The following is an 18997-nucleotide window of genomic DNA, read 5'->3' as shown; positions in this document are numbered from 1 at the left end:
TACTTTATAGGATGTTCTGGAGAAATTAAAGACTTTACATCCATTACCAGGCCTGATTCTAGAATGGAGGCGAATCACTAATGCAATGACCAAGGTGGTGTTTCCACTGCAGAGGGAGAAGCATTTGAATTCTTTACTGGGGATGGAGAGGATCTATCCAATCTCCCAAACTCATACAGCTACAGGTAACAAGATGATCATGACATCCTTTTTTCCCCTTGGTTTCTGACAGCATGTTTGGGTGATCAGGAAGAACTGATTGTGTCCTTTAGCTTACTTTCAAACCAAACTAAATCAAAAATGTTAAAATACAGAAAAATGTAAATGTAAATTAAAATTCAGGACCCTATGTAGCTAGGCACTACTGAAACAGTGTTACTAATATGTTTTGTGTGTGTGCATTTAAGTAGATAGAATATACAAGTTTCTGGTGCACCTTCAGGAATAGTTACAGGATTTGGGGAATACACACAAATGCATGTGATTTGGGGAGGTGGGTGTGTATATATACACAGTGTGTGTATATGTGTGTGTGTATATATGTATATATATGTTCCTATTCTTCCTGTGTGCATGTATATATGTGTGTGTGTGTGTGTGTGTACACCCCCCACCCCCCCCAAATCCTATAACTATTCCTGACTTCACCCATACATGTGTATGTATTAAAAGGCATTTTAAAGGCATCTTTCACTTTAACATATAAACCCATTTGAAAACATGTATTATATTAGTTGCCTTTCTTTCTGGAAGGTACTGAAACTATTATCTGCACTTTAAAATGAGGAAATCAAGGTGCAAACTTAGTGAAGTCACCCATAGCCAGTGGTGTCTCAGACATCCGGAGCCGACTTGAGGTGATCTAGAAATTGCTCGGTTGTTGGGCGGGCTGGTGAATGGAGAGGCAGACAAAGCGTATTGGTTGCAAAAAAGCTTTACTTATGCCGCTAGTAGCCGCGACGCAGGTGGTCCGGTCACTTAAATAATCACATGAGTTGCTCCAGCTGGCAAGACTCAGGCCAGCGAATCCGTACACGAACCAGGCCAGCAGGGAAAGGGTACGTCGAGGGATGGCGTTCGGCGATGGGGAGAAAATTGATAGTTGATCAGACTATCGATTAGCTCAGCCACGAGTCAGGAATCTTCAAAGTCACTCTGCAGTGTGCTCAAAGTTCTCCGACTTGGGCGGAAGTCGCACAGAATTTTATACGGCCAGCAAGCCAATCGCTAGCCACCACGTAGGAATAATTTAGAACTGGCCAATAGCGGGACACAAATTTGCATACGAATGGTTGGAACTCTCTTGCATCGGAGTTTTCTGTTGCAACAGAAAACTTTTGCTGTGCACAGAGACTCTCATGTGGCGGGAAAATTCCATCGTGCTGAGGCACTAAAATCATTGGGTTGTGACAAGTGGAAGAATTGAGAATTCCCAAATGATGCTGTACTTTATCAAAAAACCTCTCTCATTTAGCTTTATCATTTTGGCCATCATGGAGGTTGGATTTTTGAATTGCTTTCTCATTTTCTTTTGTATTATCCCCCTCACGCATCCATCCATCCATAAGATGTCATCAGTCAGTACAGTCTCAGTATGTAGTATCTTTTTCTTCCTCTTATGTTCTTTTACTAATTTCTCATTTTTTTCTACACTTTTATAAGGAGTGTAGGACATCTGGTAAGTGTCACTGGTCACTGACAAGAAATATAGTGGGAGCATATTCTAAACACTTTCTTCTTCCTCCTACCCCCATTTTTTATTTTCATTCTTGCTGCAGATGCCTTTCTCCAGCTTATTTTCCTTGTTCCTTATTGCCTTTTATTGCTAATTCCTTGTGCTGTGCTGTCTGTGTCTGTGCCCGTGGCTGCATCTTGATGTTTTTATATATTCAAGGAAGATGTGGTCCAGTGTATAGAGCACTAAACTGGGATTGTAGAGACCTAGGTTTGCTTTGCTGTTCAGCCTTTGACACTGGTTGAGTCCCTTCACTGCTCTATTCTTCCCTTTCCCTGGTTCAAAGAAATGTGTTCTCTCAGAAGAACTTTGACATCACCAGATGTAAAGCTCACTCTGATAGCTGAGTATGATTATTGTTACTGTGGCTTTGTGTCAGCTGGGTCTGTATTTTGAAGATGACATAAGTTTGGCATTTATCTTATTAGAGGCTCTCTGGCATATTTACCAGGTATCAGAGATTTGGAGCAGAATATCGAAATCCATTATTTTTATATACTTTGAGAAAAGAAAATCTAATTAATTAGTCAGTAGGATAACTCATCACTGAATTCTTATTAGTTAGTCCCCTGGATCTCTGCCAGAGTCTCCTTGATTTGTATACAAAGCACACTGACTAATTGATTACCTGTTAAAGTGCAATTAGCTGTTTCCACACACACACGCGCACACAAACTCTCTCTCCCCCCGCCCCCCCATGGAATGTTATCCTGATTTATTATTTGTCTTAAAAACTATTGACCTATGCCAGGAGTGTCAAACATATAGCCCATGAGCAAGGTTCCCTCCAAGGTGCATGCGTGCGTGACTGCACACAACTAAAAGTGTGGCCGTGCACAGCCTTTTCAAGGCCACGCACCAGGAGAGACTGGTGCGGGAGCCTGGCGTGGGCTCCCCGGCTCCAGGGAAGTGCTTTGCTCCCCTGCATCAGTGCCAGGGGAGTGGAGCACTTCCCCAGAGCCGGTGGAGCCCGCACCAGTCACCCACCCCAGCCTCCATCCCTGCCTTGCCTCATCTCTGGGAGGAGCCGCTGCCTGCCCCAGTGACGTTCTGCCGGCTCTGGGACACTGCTCCTCTCCCCAACATCGCCTTGGGGAGCAAGGAGGCACGTGGCGTCAGAGCCATGGAGCGGAGCAGTGTTCCAGAGCCGGCGGAGCCTCACTGGGGCGCAGTGGCTCCTCCCCGAGGTGAGGCAAGGCATGGATGGAGCTGGGGCGGGCGGCTGGCATGGGCTCCGCCAGCTCTGGGGAAGTGCTCCACTCCCCAGCACTGCGGGGGAGCGGAGCACTCCCCCGGAGCTGGGGAGCCTTCACCAGACTCCGGCCCCTGGCTCCAGCCACCAGCTCCGGGCCCGGCCTCAGCCTCCAACCACCAGCTTCTAGCTCCAGCCCCTGGCCTTCAGCCACTGGCTTCTGGCTCCAGCCCCCGGCCCCCAGCCCTTAGCATCCTTCAGTAAGTGTCTCACGCTGGACCGAGCAGGCGCGCTCATGGACTGCTGCTCCTTAGAGGGAACATTGCCGACAAGCCAGATCCGGTCCTCTGAGCCTCTCTATCCAGCTTGTGGGACCACTGGCGGGCCATAGGACATAAGGGGCATGGCCTATCATGGAATTCAGGGCCCTGCTGGCCATGGCTATTGGCAGCAAGCTTGACTTAGTGCTGCTGCTTTCAAATCGTCACTGCATACCTGCACCCCCTCCTTCAGACCCCTCACAGCCTCTGGGCTGCCACCATTGGACCCCTCTACCACTGCAATGGCCATGGCAGCCACCCCAGTGCTTCTGGCTGGATCCAGCCCATGAGGAGCCCCACAGTCTAGATCCAGCTCTGGGCCCCAGGTTAGTTTAACATCCCTGACCTACGCTATCCATAGCACCTGTCTAGCTGTTTGATGCATGCAAAGCATTGGATCCTTTTTACCTTCTCTTGATCAGGAGGAAATAGATCATCAACTATTCCATTTTGAAGAGTTCATTTCTCTTCTGGTGATGAGCTTTGACTACATGATTATGAGGGAGCAAAATCATTATTTTATAGAGAGTGCTCTGAAATTTTGTAGTAAGAAACTGTACATTTAGCATTTACCTGCATACTCATACAATTCTCATACAGAGAACAAAATGTGTGCCAATTGCATTTGACATCTTTGTAATATTTTTTTTTTCATTATAAACATTAAAAATCATTCTTTGGCAAGCTATGATATGGCGTGCAGAATACATCTCATGAAAAGTTGTAAATAGCTAACTATGAGTAACCCATGGATAATAATTAGTCATCATTACTAATCCACTTGGAGTGATGAATTAACTATTTTTACTGTTGTAATATACACTCAAGTTTCTATATAGAAATTTTTAATGACTCAACATAACTTTCCCACAATGCAGGGATTTTCCAAAAACCCTGGCTGCACAACTCTGGAATGCTTACCTGAGACTATCTATATGCTTGTTTTGCCTAACTACCTGAGAGTAGTCTTTCTAGGCAGGCAGCTGACCCTTATGTCACCCTATTTTTTTGCTGGCCTCTGGAGTGGCATTCACAAACATTTGGAAAGAATGGTCTGTCTTGTAGTGACAAGTGTTTTCAGACTTGCAATATAAAATCTGTTCCTCTGTGTTTGTAGTGTGCAGAATTGTATTTTAGAGGTACACCGATACATCGGTCGCATATTGAATCGGCACCAATATAAAGAAAATTGACTGCATTGGCAATCAAATTTTTTTGGCTGTTGTGGCCAGTAATGTGGCCCATAAACGCCGTGTGCATGCATGCATCTGCAGGCAGCCAGGAGCACAGCCCTGCAGGGTGGAGAGCAGCCAAGTGCAGCTGTTATGTCTGTTGTGGGGGAGCGGGTGTGGGGGTGTGCTGATCAAGGCCCCTGTGGTGCGGGAGGGAGTGGGGCTGGGGTAGGGGCAGGTGCTGCATAGCCATGGTGGGTGGGACTGTGGGGGGGGGGGGGCGGGCTTCTGCCACTCTGTGCACCCCAAGAGGGCATGGGGGACATGTACCCCCGGATCTGCAGACAGGGCGATGGTGGACTAGGGCTGTACCAGGCTCTTCCCGGCAGGGGTGGGGGTTGGGCTGGGGGCTGTGCTCGGGGGGGTGGCAGGAACACTGGGAGGGGGAATTGGGGAGTGCTATGGTGAATTTTGGGGTGGATGCAGCTCCCCCCCCCCAGCTGTAGCCCCTTCCCAGTGCCACTGCTGTCCACCCTGATTGCAGCCTGGGCCAGCCTCCCAATGCAGCCCTCAGTGGCATCCTGCCCTCGCCCCACGTACAGATCCTGCCCTCGCCCTCCCATGACCTCCCAGGATGCGCATAATGGTGGGAGCCACAACCCCACTCCCCACAGCCCCCAGACAAGCCACTCGCGACTCTGTCCTGCACTCTGCCCTGGCTGTGTGCCACCTGCCCCAACCCGAGCCCTACTCCCTTCCTCACCATAGGGGCCTTGATCTGCCCCCACGCTCCTTCCCTCCCTACCACCTCTTCTCCCAAAGCAGACTTACCACCCTGTCCCCGCTCTCCATGCTGCGGGGTTGCATATCAGCAATTGGATCGGTATCAGCTGATATGGCTCATTAAAAAATTGGCCATCGTTATCAGCCCAAAAAATCTCTATCAGTACACCCATATTTTATTTTCTTTGCCTGCTTAGAGGGTCTCAGGTCACAGAAAGCCTGCATTTGTGACCATTGGATCTTTGGTACAGCAGTTCTTTTAAAGCAACTATGTCCAGCCTGTCCCCTGAGTATGGTTGTAGCCCTTGAGAGCAGTCAGATTGAGAATGTTTGTTTGTTTTTAATTGCAAAGTGAAAGTATGTTCACTGCAGTTCTCTCCTGCAGTATGAGAGGGAATTGCAGCGATCCAGTCTGATACAAGGGTGTTCAACTGGCTTTGTGCCTGGGAGAAAGCCTCATGATGAAGGACACCTTTCCTCCCTGCTGTGCAAGATGGCCAAAGGCAGGGTAAAAAGTGAGGCTGAGAACCAATGAGCATCATAGCGCCTGGATCATTTGCCCAAGCCCTGGCACTGATTATGGCCACCTGGGACAAGCTGTAACTTGTGCTGTTGCTTGTCATCCCCAGGGCAGGATGTGTCAGCTGGGACACATGCATTTTGGCTAGTTTCCCTCTATGTGCAGGGGACAGACCTTGCTCCTTGATATGCTCTAAGAATCATTGAAAGAGGCCTCAGGCAGATTGTGGAGGAGCCTGATATGCATGCAACTGGGAAAAGGATGGACTTCCCCACAGAGGCGGCCCAAACAGAGATGGAAGTTGATTGCAGCTACAGAGCAAGTCCTAAATGAATTGTACTTAAAAGGCTGCAGAAGTTAGTGTGGTCAGTGTGATTTTTTTTTAGTAGTGAAGGTCCTTGTGCCATTTGGAACAGCTTGGGCTGTGCACAAGGTGCAGATTCTCATCCTGAAGGGTCCATTTGGAGTTGAGGTTTAAAGTTGCATTGTAAGAAAGGGTACTTGTATTATCTGGTTTCTATGATGGGCTTGATGGGTTGTATTAACAGATTGCTGACCTCATGCTTAGCAGCATGAATAAATCAGTCTGGTTTGTACCCTTCTGTTAAACCGATGTACTTTTGGGGAAACTGAGTCACCACTGCCACACATCAGCACTCCCTCCTGAGAGGAGTTATATGAGAATAGACTTTCCTTTTGTTAGTTTCCCACACTTGGCATTTAATTTATTAAAAAATACTCCTGCTGTTCCTCACCTTGTCTCCAGCAAATCTCCCTGAAGAGCACTGGCAAACAGATCAATCCAGTGAAACGATGAAACTGACATTTTGGAACAGCTAAGTAAAAAATGTGTTTTCAAGTATGTACAGGGCTGCCCCTCTGGTATAAACCTTTGATTATAGTTGCAGGAGTTTCCAGTGGTGAAAAACTAGACATTAACGAGAATACTGGAGTCCCTGATTTGCTTAGCATCAAAAGCTTAGCAGCAACACTTACTTCTATAGAGTGCGAGGACTGTCCCAACAGTGCACAGGGTAATAAACTCCATTTCATTATGTTCAGTGTGCCACCTTTGAGTTGGAGCAGCACCTTTAGTGAGTCATCTGAAGCTTTAAGAGATGAGAATTTCTTGAAAAGTAAAATAAGGAAAATAACCCAGTAAAAACCCTGTCCTAGGACAGTTCATTTGGGTTATAAATTATCCCTTTTTGAGTATGGGTTTTAATGCTCTGTTGAATTTTTTTTTCTTGATTTACTCTTCCTGGAAGCTTTAAATGGGTTGTATGAAGATGAAATATTAAATGGATTGGACCTATGCAAAGGAAGTTGATTTTCCTTCAAAGGTTCAGCATACCCTTCCCTTTCCCCCCCCCCCCCCCACACACTTTTTTTTCCTTAAAAAAAAAAAAAATGCTTTTAGGACTATAATCCATTCTGCCTGTCAAACCTGATTCTCAGCAAATTGATTTTATGTGAAGTCCCACTGGGGTTTTTGTATGAATTGAAAAGCGTTGAGCAGTGTTTCAAAGGGCATGTAGCTGAATTATCAGTGAAGAACCTGTCTGGATGTAAGATCCAGGGATACTTTTTAATCTGTGTATTGATTTTATCTCTGATATATCTGTCTCTGCCTCCCATAGCAAGAGCACAGTGTTGGTTCTGCACTCCACAAACTACTTATGTTGGAAGTGTAGGTCTGACTGCACTAACTGAATGCTTAATTATGGTCACTTATCCAGCACTGTGGTAGCTAATTAACTCTTCTTTCTAGAAAGATTATGTATGAAATTAATTTAATAAAATTTCATAATCTTTTAAAAGTAAGTAAATCTCTGCCCAAATGGAAGTTTGATTTGAAAATCTTGAGTTCTGTTTCCTGCTCCATCTTATTTATTCATTTTTTATCTATAGCGTATCAGTGCAAGACTCTAGATGCCATAAGTATTAAAAAATACATAAACTCTAGTGAATTAGTACAAAGTGCCTCTAGCTTATTCTGCCTAATGAGTCCTCCCCACCCCCCAGTTTTGCAGCATGTCTGGAAATTCAGATCTAGGATGTGTTAGTCAAGGCCCTTCTATGAAAATGCTTGTTAACAGCCTCCATGACATCACAGGAGAAGAGAGGCAATTACACAAATAATTCTAGGTTTTTAAATGTCAAAACTGATGCCCTGCATTGCATGCAGAAGGTTTTTGGGAGGTGGTCCATAAGTGGGACTGTATTTTTGAGATCCTGCTGTTAGTTAGGCTGGCTGTTTACGTTCTCACTGACTGTAGCTTTTGATGGTGTCCAGATGTAGTGCCATGCAAAGCATATCACAGGAAACCAATCCTGAGGTGGCACGTGCATTTATTGCTGTAATGGCATAAAAGTAGTTTCTTTCTAGCCGGCTATAGATGAAAACAGGTTCTCTTGACAACCTCTTTTGCTTAGATGTCCAGAATCCTCTGGGTACCTGATGAGACAAGCCATCCTCTTCTACCACCCAGAGTGACAAATCTGATCTACACTTCAGTGGCTGTTCATTCCCTTTCTTTCCACTGGGTTGAATTTAGATGGTGAAACTTCATTTAAACTGGAGTTTGTTAGATTCTGGGTAGCTTGTCGTCTGAACTGCCTGCATCCATGTTAAATGCAGATAGAGAACTATTTCTGAGAAACCCATTCATAAGTAGTCATTCTGTGGACAGTAAGTCTGCTGCTGTTGCCTTAACTACATGTCTGTGGTGAAATACTCATAGGATGACAATGTAACCATATTAAAATTGGTGTGTGTTTAATGCATTATAAAATAAAGAGTTTATAGCTCTTTGATCAATGTCTTTAGTTACACGTAGCATATGCTATGGCATTGAAATAAAACAAGTCTGATAAGGATGGCATATCAAAAGCTCCCTTTGCAAAGGCAATTAGGATGACTTGGGGGTCATCATTGACCACGAGATGAACATGAGCCTGCAATGCGATGCTGCGGCTAGTAAAGCGACCAAAACGCTGGCTTGCATCCATAGATGCTTCTCAAGCAAATCCCGGGACGTCATTCTCCCCCTGTACTCGGCCTTGGTGAGGCCGCAGCTGGAGTACTGCATCCAGTTTTGGGCTCCACAATTCAAAAAGGATGTGGAGAAGCTTGAGAGAGTCCAGAGAAGAGCCACACGCATGATCAGGGGTCAGGGAAGCAGACCCTACGATGACAGGCTGAGAGGCCTGGGGCTCTTTAGCCTGGAAAAGCGCAGGCTCAGGGGTGATCTGATGGCCACCTACAAGTTTATCAGGGGTGATCACCAGTATCTAGGGGAACGTTTGTTCACCAGAGTGCCCCAAGGGATGACGAGGACGAATGGTCACAAACTACTACAAGATCGTTTCAGGCTGGACATAAGGAAGAATTTCTTTACTGTCCTAGCCCCCAAGGTCTGGAACAGCCTGCCGCCGGAGGTTGTTCAAGCGCCTTCATTGAACACCTTCAAGATGAAACTGGATGCTTATCTTGCTGGGATCCTATGACCCCAGCTGACGTCCTGCCCTTTGGGCGGGGGGCTGGACTCGATGATCTTCCGAGGTCCCTTCCAGCCCTAATGTCTATGAAATCTATGAAATCTTTCAGGGATCACAGGCATGTATATCTTTCTGTTAAGTTATCTGTGACACTCTGATCCTTGCAAAGAGCATGCTTTTCTTGTTAGGCTTTCTTCCCTTACATTTGACAGGCGTAATTTTTCAAGCAGATGAATTACACAAACCATGTCCATTTTCAATGGGAAAGACATCAAATGGTTCTGCATGCATTGCATATTTATTTCCTTGTTGATTTTGGAAGAAGTTTACAAAAGCAGCACAGCTCCAAAATGTACGTAGGCTCTGGAGAGCATTCCCATTTGAGATTTGTTTCAGGCATGTTAGACTAGTTTTTAAGTTACTTGATGAGTGATGTTTTCCAGTGTATCCTTGCTTCTCCCAGCATACTGCTAGTTCACAGAGCATCAGTGAATGTGCCACTTGAATTGCCTGAATTCTTTGCTGTACACAAAATATTTGGGGTGGGAAGTTTACGTGCAAGTGTGCTCAGGCTGTACATTGACACATGTTCTACTACTTTGGGTTATCCTCTATTGGGTCTTCATTTTATTTTTTGCTTCTGTTTCATTTAGGTCGTATAAGCTTTGCAGAGCCAAATATCCAGAATGTTCCAAAAGATTTTGAGATTGAAATGCCAACCCTGGTTGAAGAGAGCCCACCTTCCCAAGCACGAAGAAATGTCTCAGCTCTTCCTGGAGCCAGGTAGGGAAGTATCTAGCAGCGATTTGTCTTGCTCTACTTCTGTTAATATGGTCACACTATCGGTTTTCTTCTTTCTATCCCTCACAGAGATAGAGATAGACTTCTATGAGTGTCTGTTCCGTGACTTGTTGCTCCGTATTTCTCTGTTTGGAGGAGAAATATCTGAAAACTGGTGGCATGTGAAATACCCAGTAACACTAATAGCACTTAGCACTTAAGTAGCACTTAACCTTTGGGAGTTTCTGCGTCCTCACAGCCCCTCTCCAGGGTTGGTTAGTATTGCTTCCCTGATTTGTATGGCTGGGTAAACTGAGGCACAGTATGACTGAGCAGGGGTTAGAGATTTTCTTAATTCCTTGGTTTAGTTTAATTCAATATTGCCTCTGGGGAGAACAAAATTAAGATTAGATATACTTGTGTACAGCACCACTTCTTAGATCACCCATCCTGGTGAATGAATTCTCAGTGCTATATTATTATTAATAATTTTTATTATAAAGCTCCCTTTGCAAAGGCAATTAGGCTGCTGAACTGCTATTATAAATCAATTTCTCTTTAATTAAAAAAAAGAAAAAAAAGTTTAACAAAATTACAAAGAAATAATAGTCTACTGGGCCAAGACAGCCATATTGTAGACTTACATATAGACTAGAGATTCAAATTTAGTACTTTTTTTTTCTTCTTGTGTTTTATGTCTCCCTACCCTCATACTAGTTCTCATAATTCAGGGATTCACAACCTTTTTATGCCGAGGACTGACAAACTGCGGACCAGCAAGCCGTGGACCGGAAACGACCACGGACCGGCAAACTGTGGACCAGCAGTGACAGGCATGCTGCGGGCAGGTAGCTAACTCTTTTGCATACTCTTATACTGAGTATGAAAAAAGGAGTGGCTGCCAGTTTGCAGTATGCTGGTCACTTTGAGTCTGCGGTTTGCCAGTCCACGGTTTGCCGATCTGTGGTCACTTCTGGTCCAACAGTCAGCCCACCTGCAGATGGGCAGCCAATCCTTCGTTAATGTTATTTTTCAGGGTCATGGTTTTGCCTACTCTGAATAAAGCTTGACAGTAGGGCTGTGCAAAGCTTTGGGTGGTGATTTGATTCGGAGGAGATTCGGCCCAATTTGGTGGCCAAATCTCCAAGTCCGAATTGAATTGGGGGACCAGTTAAAAGGTCCGAATCAATTCTGTGAACTTCACAGAAATCACATACTAGCATAGTCTCAGCAGAGCCCCCCAGTGCAGCATGGGGCAGTGTGGGGTAGTGGGGATCGCCCCCCGCCCAGCAGCACCTAGTGAGTCATGGCTTTTTCCAAAGAGCCGGGAACTGGGGAGGGCAGGGCAGCCATGGGCAGGCTGTGGGGGATGGCTCTGGGTGATTCGGAGATTCAGCAGCAGCCGAATCAGATTCAACCGAATTGAATCTGGACAGTGATTCAAATTACCGAATCGAATCACTGTCCCCCGAATCAGCTGAATCTGAATCTGGAGTGAATACTAGCTGCTTCATATATATATATATATATATATATGCCTACTTGACAGTTAGGTATGTGCCCCCAGTAAAATAGAAGAAAATAGTGTACTATAATTTCAACCTCATAAATACATCTTGACACTACCTTTAGCAAGAGAACCTTTTGCATATGTAACTTACGGGTTTTTTAATTCTCCTGCATGCTTTGTATGATGCTGAGTATACATACTGTAGTTAAACTAACAATAAAAACAGTGGTATGGTCTAATGCTGAGCACTATATGCTGATTTAGGAAGTAATTAGCATAGTAGCACTCAGCATTAAACCACATCACTCTAAGGAGCTGATGAGAAACCTCTGTGTGCAGCATTAGGTCTGAAAAGCTCAAAAGCTAGGAATTGCATTTGCAGATATGATTTCTGAGGAAATCTTAGTAAGGGCCACAAGGTGGAAATGATACTAAGAGAGCAGGCACAGATGAGTGTATGTAATTGTTACCAACTCTAATACTGTCTGCTTAAGAGATGACTGGAGGAACTCTATACCTGTTCAGGGTTTCCCAAAGGAGGTGGTTGAATTTCTAAGCTTGGAGCAGAGCCCTAGCCCCGATCCCTTTTTCTCTCTCTCTCCCCCTTGCCTCCCCTCCCTGCAGCCAGGGCCATCCCTAGGGTGGGGGCGAATCAGGGTGACTGCCCCGGGCCCTGTGCTTTGGGGGGCTCTGTGGACAGTGCCATATAGGCCCTGGTGCGGCCACCAGCTCTGCTGCATACACCACACTCCAGCTTGCTCGCCCCACTCCCTGGCTCCGCACTTCAGCTGCTTTCCACCCCCCAGTCTCGCACAGGCTGATATGTCCTGCCACACACCCCTATGGACGGCTCTGCCTGCAGCTGCCCCAATTTCTCTCTCTGTCTCTCCTCCCTGCCCAAACTGTCCCTGCAGCTACAGCATGCCCTAATCCACAATGTCCCAGCCCTGTCCACAGCTTCTACCAGCTCACGCACTGGAAGCAGTGCTGGGCAGGCAGGAACATCAGCTGTGGACACTGCTGGCAAGTTCCCAGTGGGGACTGGCGTGGCTGTGCTGATGCAGCAACATCAGCTGCAGACTTGGGCAAATGTTCCATCCCCACCTGGAACCTGCACGTATCCACAGCTGATGCTGATACTTGTCCGAGTCTGCTTCTGGCATGTTGGGTTGGAGCTCATTTAAGCTGCGGGCATGGCTGGGAAATGCCTGGCATGACCCAATAGCCGGAACCGCCAGCTCCCTGTGGACCAGATCCCATGACTTTGTGGCTGCCCTCCTGTGGGCCAGATACACTTAGGTGGCAAGCCAGATCCGGCCTGGGGGCCTTATTTTGCCTGCCCCGGTCTAGCGCTCCTGTGAGGCATTGGCACAGGGTGGCAGCGCTCCATCCCCGACCGCCCCTGCGTACTCCCAGGGACATTTCAAAGTACCCCCGGGGGTACACGTACCCCTGGTTGACAACCCCTGTTGTAAGTCAGGTTCCCCAGCTCCCAAGCCATTTTTATGGCCCTCTGCTGGACTCTCTCCAATTTGTCTACATCCCTTCTGTAGTGGAGGGGCCCAAAACTGGACATGATACTCCAGATGTGGCCTCACCAGTGCCAAGGAGAAGAGAAGGATCACTTCCCTTGATCTACTGGCAGTGCTCCTACTAATGTAGCCCAGTATGCTGTTAGCCATGTTCACAACAAGGGCAGTCCACCAGTCCCCAGCTTCTGCTATCATGGAATAGTTCCGGCCTGAGCATAGGACTTGGCACTTGTCCTTACTGAACGTCATAAGATGTCTTTTGGTCCAATCCTCCAATTTGTTAAGGTATCTCTGAATCCTAGCCCTGCTTTCCAGTGTGTCTACTTATCCCCCCAGCTTAGTGTCATTTGCAAACTTAATGCTGAGGGTGCGCTCCATCCCATCTTCCATGTCATTGATGAAGATATTGATCTTGCCCTGGGTGGTCTACTGTTGTATTCTTTCCCCTAACTTTTCTCTGTATTTCCCTTGGTTTCAGTCTCCTCTTTCAGATGGCTCTGTCGGGATGAGAGATGCCAGCATGGCCTCTCCCATTGAGCCACACTTCTGGAGCATTCAGGGTCCAAGGTGCTGTTTTTCCAGTTGAGGAATAATGTCTCCTATATTGTGTCTTGGTTTCACTGATGCAGCATGTTGATGTCTGAGGCCCTCTTCATAGAAGAGCTAGAATTCTAGGGAAGGGAGTGAGCAGTGGGGGAGTTTGCTGGCTCACATGTATTTTTATTTCTTATGTCTTTCCCTCCTATCACTTCTTCACAGAGCTCTGGACCCTCATGAAAAGACCTAAAGAGTGGCAAGGTCCTGCCCTGTTTGCTTTCCTAGAGTAGGAATTGGATTTCATTTTGGAGGTGTGAATCAGGGTTCAAAAATACACTGACTATGCCCAAGCTTTCAGCAGCAGTTTTGACAGTGGATCTGGCTGTGTGCAGGGTTCCCTGCAGAGAAAAATCCCATCGGAGTAGAGTAGTAGTTTCTCAGCCCAGATGCTTCTTCACAGCCTGTCTTCTAGAGTTGAAGTTTTCATCTTGAACCAGACCTGCAGGTGACACGCTTTCCCAAATCCTGGTCAGACCTAGTCTTTGTCTTCTGACTATTGCCCGCCTACTCTCTGTCGATAAGTTTCCTTGCTCTTGGCCCCTGCTCTGTTGCTTTAAGCCTTATTAGACCAGAGTAGACGAGACTGCTCTACCTAAATGTGACACGACACCAAGAGGGTGCTTGTTCCGGATGGCATGACTTTTAGTCAGTGACTTAATTGGAGAATTTTTGGAGAAAATAATGTTTCTCTGCACCCCCATTGAAAACCTCTACTTTTTTCCTATCCTAAAACTTTATTCCCGTGACCTTTCTTTATCATGCACTCTGTTCAGTGTCTGCCCCCAAATAAAGATCCTCAAAGAAAAAGTAAGAACATTAAGACTGGTAGAAAGTGGAGTGGAATCTTTTCTCTCTGCTTTGTCTTGCTGTGCTCAGGAAAAGCAATATGTTGCTAATCCCAAGGGAAGATATTTTTTTCACTCTGGAAGGCTGAGTGCTAGAGTCTCTGACTTGGAAACAAAGGGATGGGGTGCCAAATGAGAGCTCCCTGAAAAAAGGAACCCTGCAGGGCTGGCTGTCTGGCTATGTGCTAATGGGGTTAAGATCCATTAATGGTGTTATGTCTGTGTAGTGTGGCAGATGCATCTGGCAGCCTAGTACCATCTGCTTCTCTTGGGTGACTCAGGTGGGAATAGAGTTGCAGAACACCTGAGTGTTGCTGCGGGCTTCTGGCTTGCCTGCAGGGGAACAGTGGGCCACTTCTGCACTATTTTAGTTCAGCACGGCAGAGAAAAAATTGATAATTTCCTACACTTGCTTCTTCCTGTTTCTGCTTCTGCTTTTGCAGACCCAAAGCCAATGCCCATGCACACTTCTAAGGGTCACATTCTCTGAGACCAGACCCATGCTAAAAGTTTTGTTGGTACTGTAAAGTTGGCCAGGGATGTGAGTTTTTTGTCATGTTTCTGTGCTAACAAGAGCTCCAGTATAGATCATTGTATATATACCAGCAAAAGCACTTTTTTCCAATTTAAGCTTTCTGTATCCTAGGACAGTGTACCGCTCTGTCTATCCTGGCAGATCCTTCCTAGTATATATAGAGCCTCAGGATTATTCTTTACATGGTCGGACTGGTTTGAGGGCTGCCAAGAGGACTGAATAGACTAGTGGTTACCAAACCATGAGGCCATGGTAAGTTGGTCTGTGGATTGCACTAGCTTCCACATGCCTTTATAGCAGGGGTTCCCAACCTTTTTAGATTGCGGACCATTAAACTGCAGACTGGAAGTGACTGCTGACTGGCAAACTGCAGTCCAGAAGTGACCAGCATACTGCGGAGCAGAAGCCAACCCTTTTTTATACTCAATGTAAAAAAGGGTTGACTGCCGGTCCACAGTATGTTGGTTATTTCTGGACTTCCGGTCTGGCAGCCAACCCTTCCGGGCCACAGCCTGGGGGTTGGGAGCTTCTGCTTTATAGTATTTCCAGTTTGAGGGTTCGCAGTGGTCTGTAAGAATCTTGCCATTAGTCTACTGTTGGCTCCCACATTTTGGGAACATTTGGATAGTGGTGGTAAGGCATTGGCACTTAGGAGCCTTTATGTGTAAAATATTAGGAGCTGCCTTCTTGCCATCAGTTCTACAGTGCAGGCAGGCCCCTCGGGGGAATCCAAAAAAAACGTCAAAAGTCTTCCTAAGTGTAGAAACCTCTACATTAATGCCACGTAGAGGAGTGATATGGCTAATATCACATCTGACAACCTTTTGATTTCCTAGACTGAACCACTAGGTACCCATTTACAGCTGGGTTGCCTTGGGATCACCTTTCATGCACATCTGGAGAAGGGCTCACACTCAAGCCTTTAGAGCTGTAGCAAGGTACTTTACCTACCCTGCTGGATCCTTTTGAGTGGGGAGGGGGAGAATGCCTCTCTCCACATATGGTACAGTTATGTTAGGGTCAGATCCAGGTCCATGATTCATTATTAAGGAGCATCCACACATTTCCTACAGGGGAATTTGGAGCTGTAGAAAGCCTAAGTTGGAAGAAGAGGCAGGGGGCATAAAGATATGTGTTGGAGAGTGGGTAGGAGCTGCAGGATCAGGAAAGGACTGAGCTGGGACTGGACTTTATCAGGATGAGTTGTACTGCAGGGTAACCTTGGTATGGTCAGTTCTGTTCATAAGGGAAAGTAGAGAAAATCAGGTCTTCAACACCCTTTTCTTCATAGTGCTTTTACCATATGACGGATTACATGCCCTAACTACCCTGAGGTAAGAAAAATGAAAAATATACCTTTTTGCAAGTGAATATAAGGTGCAAGGTGCATTTATTCTCAGTGTTCCTGGGCTCGCTGCACATTGCTTCTCTTAAAATCATTGCTGAGCACTTACTCATGGTGAAAAGCAAGCAGGGAGGGAGGACCAGACCCAAATGTGTGCTCTGGAGGACACCCTGCTGCTTCCTAAATTGGTGTTAATGTGAACCATTTGGAAAGCATGTGAAAGCATATATGATATGGGTTTAATGTCATAAACTGTGGAACAATCACTGCTGTATTTCAGTGTTAATGATTTTAAATAGTAAAACTTGATTTTGGTTAACTTACTTAAAGGGATACATCCCAAAAATTAGAATTAAAATGCACTTCTGAGGGAATATTTGGTATTTAGACTAGCTCATTTGCGCACCGTTCCCAATAAGGCTGAGCTGTGAAGCTCAGGTTTTCACTTTCTATTCGAGGCAAACACTGTAGCAGGTGCACATTGCAGTTAAAATATTTTAGGTGTTTGGGGTTAGAATATTTAAAATATTTTAGGTTTTTGCGGTTTTTCCCAGGAGAAAATCTGTCTGAGCAGTGTGCGCTCTTAACACAGCTTGGAAACTGCTATGGCTGGGCTGCAAGAAGGTAGAGGAATGCATGGAGCTTTTGCAGATTCAGCTACCATGTCCATCCTAAATGCTGGAGGATGGTCTTGGCAGGGTTTTAGACTTTGAGTGTCCTTTGGAAGGATGCGGGGGAGGGAATGGACATGGAGCAGGCCTGCGCAGGAGGTACAGCCTACATCTGCACTTTGGAAATGAAAAGGTAGTGTTCTTTTTTTTCTTCCCTCAATCTCATTTATCCCCTTTTCATGATGAATGTGTGAAATGAGACGACCCTGGTGGTAAGCAGATAGGGATATACCCACACTTCAAAAGGAATCTAATAGCACACTCACAGGCATCACGTTAAGAAGCCTAACAATTCAAGCCCACACATATTCAGTAAGAATTATCATTTCTGTTCATATTTCTCCGTTCAGCTATTTTAAAGTTGACTACTTTAAACCAGACAAGTTTCTTGACTTGGTTTGTTTGGGGGGTGGGAGGGTTGTTTGTTTTTCTTATTTGCAAACACTGAATCAGAGTTTTAAAATAATGTAAATGCAGTTGATGTAGCAGCAATAGACACTGGAAATCTTAAGCACATCTATCCTTTTGTCTCCACAGAAGTAGAAAGCATCACAGTATCTTGCCTCAGGGCTCAAACTCTGTGGCTGAAGAGGGGCCAAAGGGAAGAGGGATGCCATTTTCCGTGAGCATGAGACATGCTTTTGTTCCCTTCCCAGGTAATGTCTTGATATGGCACTGTCCCAGCTTTTTGCTACATTAAGAATGTAGCAGACCTAACAGAAAGCTCATTCTGGTGGGGAGCAGAGTAAACGCTAATGCTTGCATCTTTCTGAGCCATCTAGCTGGAAAACAAATGTGTAGTAGCTTATGGATTTTGCCTGTAGAATTAGTAGGGAAGGCATTCCAGGGCTTTAGGTTCATACTTTTTAGAAAATGTAGATAATTTTAAAGTTACACTTGATAGAGCAATATAAGTGGTATTCATTGAAGTATCTTTACTATCTTTACCTGCTGGCTTCAATCTATCTATTTGGATATCAGTCTGTCTACTCCAGACCCCATCTCCTTTCATCATCTTGTGTGAAAAACTTTTCAGAGCAGAGAAGTGTAGTCTGCTAAGCCTCCAAAACCAAATCTCTCCATTGCCTTTCACTTTGTGCAGCTTGTGTAATCTACCTCCGGTGTGCATGAGTGGGAAATTCAAGTCTGGTCATGCATTGCATCCTTTTTGTACCCTTTTTACTTGAGTTAAAATGGTGGCAAAGGTAAAGTGATGAGAATGAAGTCTTGTAGGGGTTCAGGTATGGGACTCTGTCAAAATTGCTGCATGGTAACATATGAAAAGTTATTGTTTGGCATTAACTTGGTTGATTGGCTCTAGGTGGTTTAATCTTGGCTGCTGATTATTCCCAAGTTGAACTGAGGATCCTTGCTCATTTGTCTGGTGACCGTCGGCTCATTCAGGCCTTGAACAGTGGAGCTGATGTCTTCAAGAGTATTGCAGCCGAATGGAAGATGATTGATCCTGAAGCTGTTAGAGATGATACTAGGCAGCAAGCGAAGCAGGTGATCTTTGGGAAAAGTTCTTATCTCTATAGGATGCAGCAACTTAATGAGGAGGGTAAGAGGGTATCATCCCAGGGTTGCTGGCTTCCTCAAGAACTGCTGCTTTGGGTTGCTAGATAACAAAATTGGCACCTCAGTATGTCGTCTACCTAATCCAGGAAGTAAATAGTACTGTAACTGTGTCCCTCTCTAGGAAGAATACTTTTTAAATATCTTGCTGGGGGATGGGGATTCTATTGATGAGCTTAAGTAAATCACTGGTGATCCTGGAAGATTTCTTTAGTCACCCTTGTTGTGATGTTACTGGGAGAATGAGGAAAGGAAGATTTTTTTTCTTTTTTGTTTTTTCTACCCCCCAGTGCATAAGGTACTTAAATGCAAGACCCTAGAAGGGGTGGGTCGGTAGCCTGGTCTGTTACAGTAAATTTCATTTTCCTCAGAAGATTCAGCTTC

At 45.5% G+C, this 18997-nt stretch overlaps 1 protein-coding gene across 5 annotated transcripts in view; it reads left to right on the top strand.

Annotated features, from left to right (window-relative positions):
• Positions 1-18997, top strand: part of POLQ (DNA polymerase theta) — a 95524-nt gene that overhangs the window by 51367 nt on the left and 25160 nt on the right. For 4 of the 5 annotated variants that reach the window (XM_019476340.2, XM_014603882.3, XM_019476341.2 and 1 more), the window contains 4 exons: positions 11-185; positions 9877-10006; positions 17576-17694; positions 18360-18544. In XM_019476340.2, the coding sequence (XP_019331885.2) occupies positions 11-185; positions 9877-10006; positions 17576-17694; positions 18360-18544 (609 nt within the window). Of the gene's footprint in view, positions 1-10; positions 186-9876; positions 10007-17575; positions 17695-18359; positions 18545-18997 lie in introns of those variants that run through there. The other variant, XR_009459009.1, reaches the window with a different exon arrangement.

Source organism: Alligator mississippiensis, chromosome 1 (assembly GCF_030867095.1).
Source record: "Alligator mississippiensis isolate rAllMis1 chromosome 1, rAllMis1, whole genome shotgun sequence".
Lineage (NCBI taxonomy): Eukaryota > Metazoa > Chordata > Crocodylia > Alligatoridae > Alligator > Alligator mississippiensis.
Note: the sequence above shows the minus strand (reverse complement) of the source record. Positions and strands in the feature narration are given on the sequence as shown.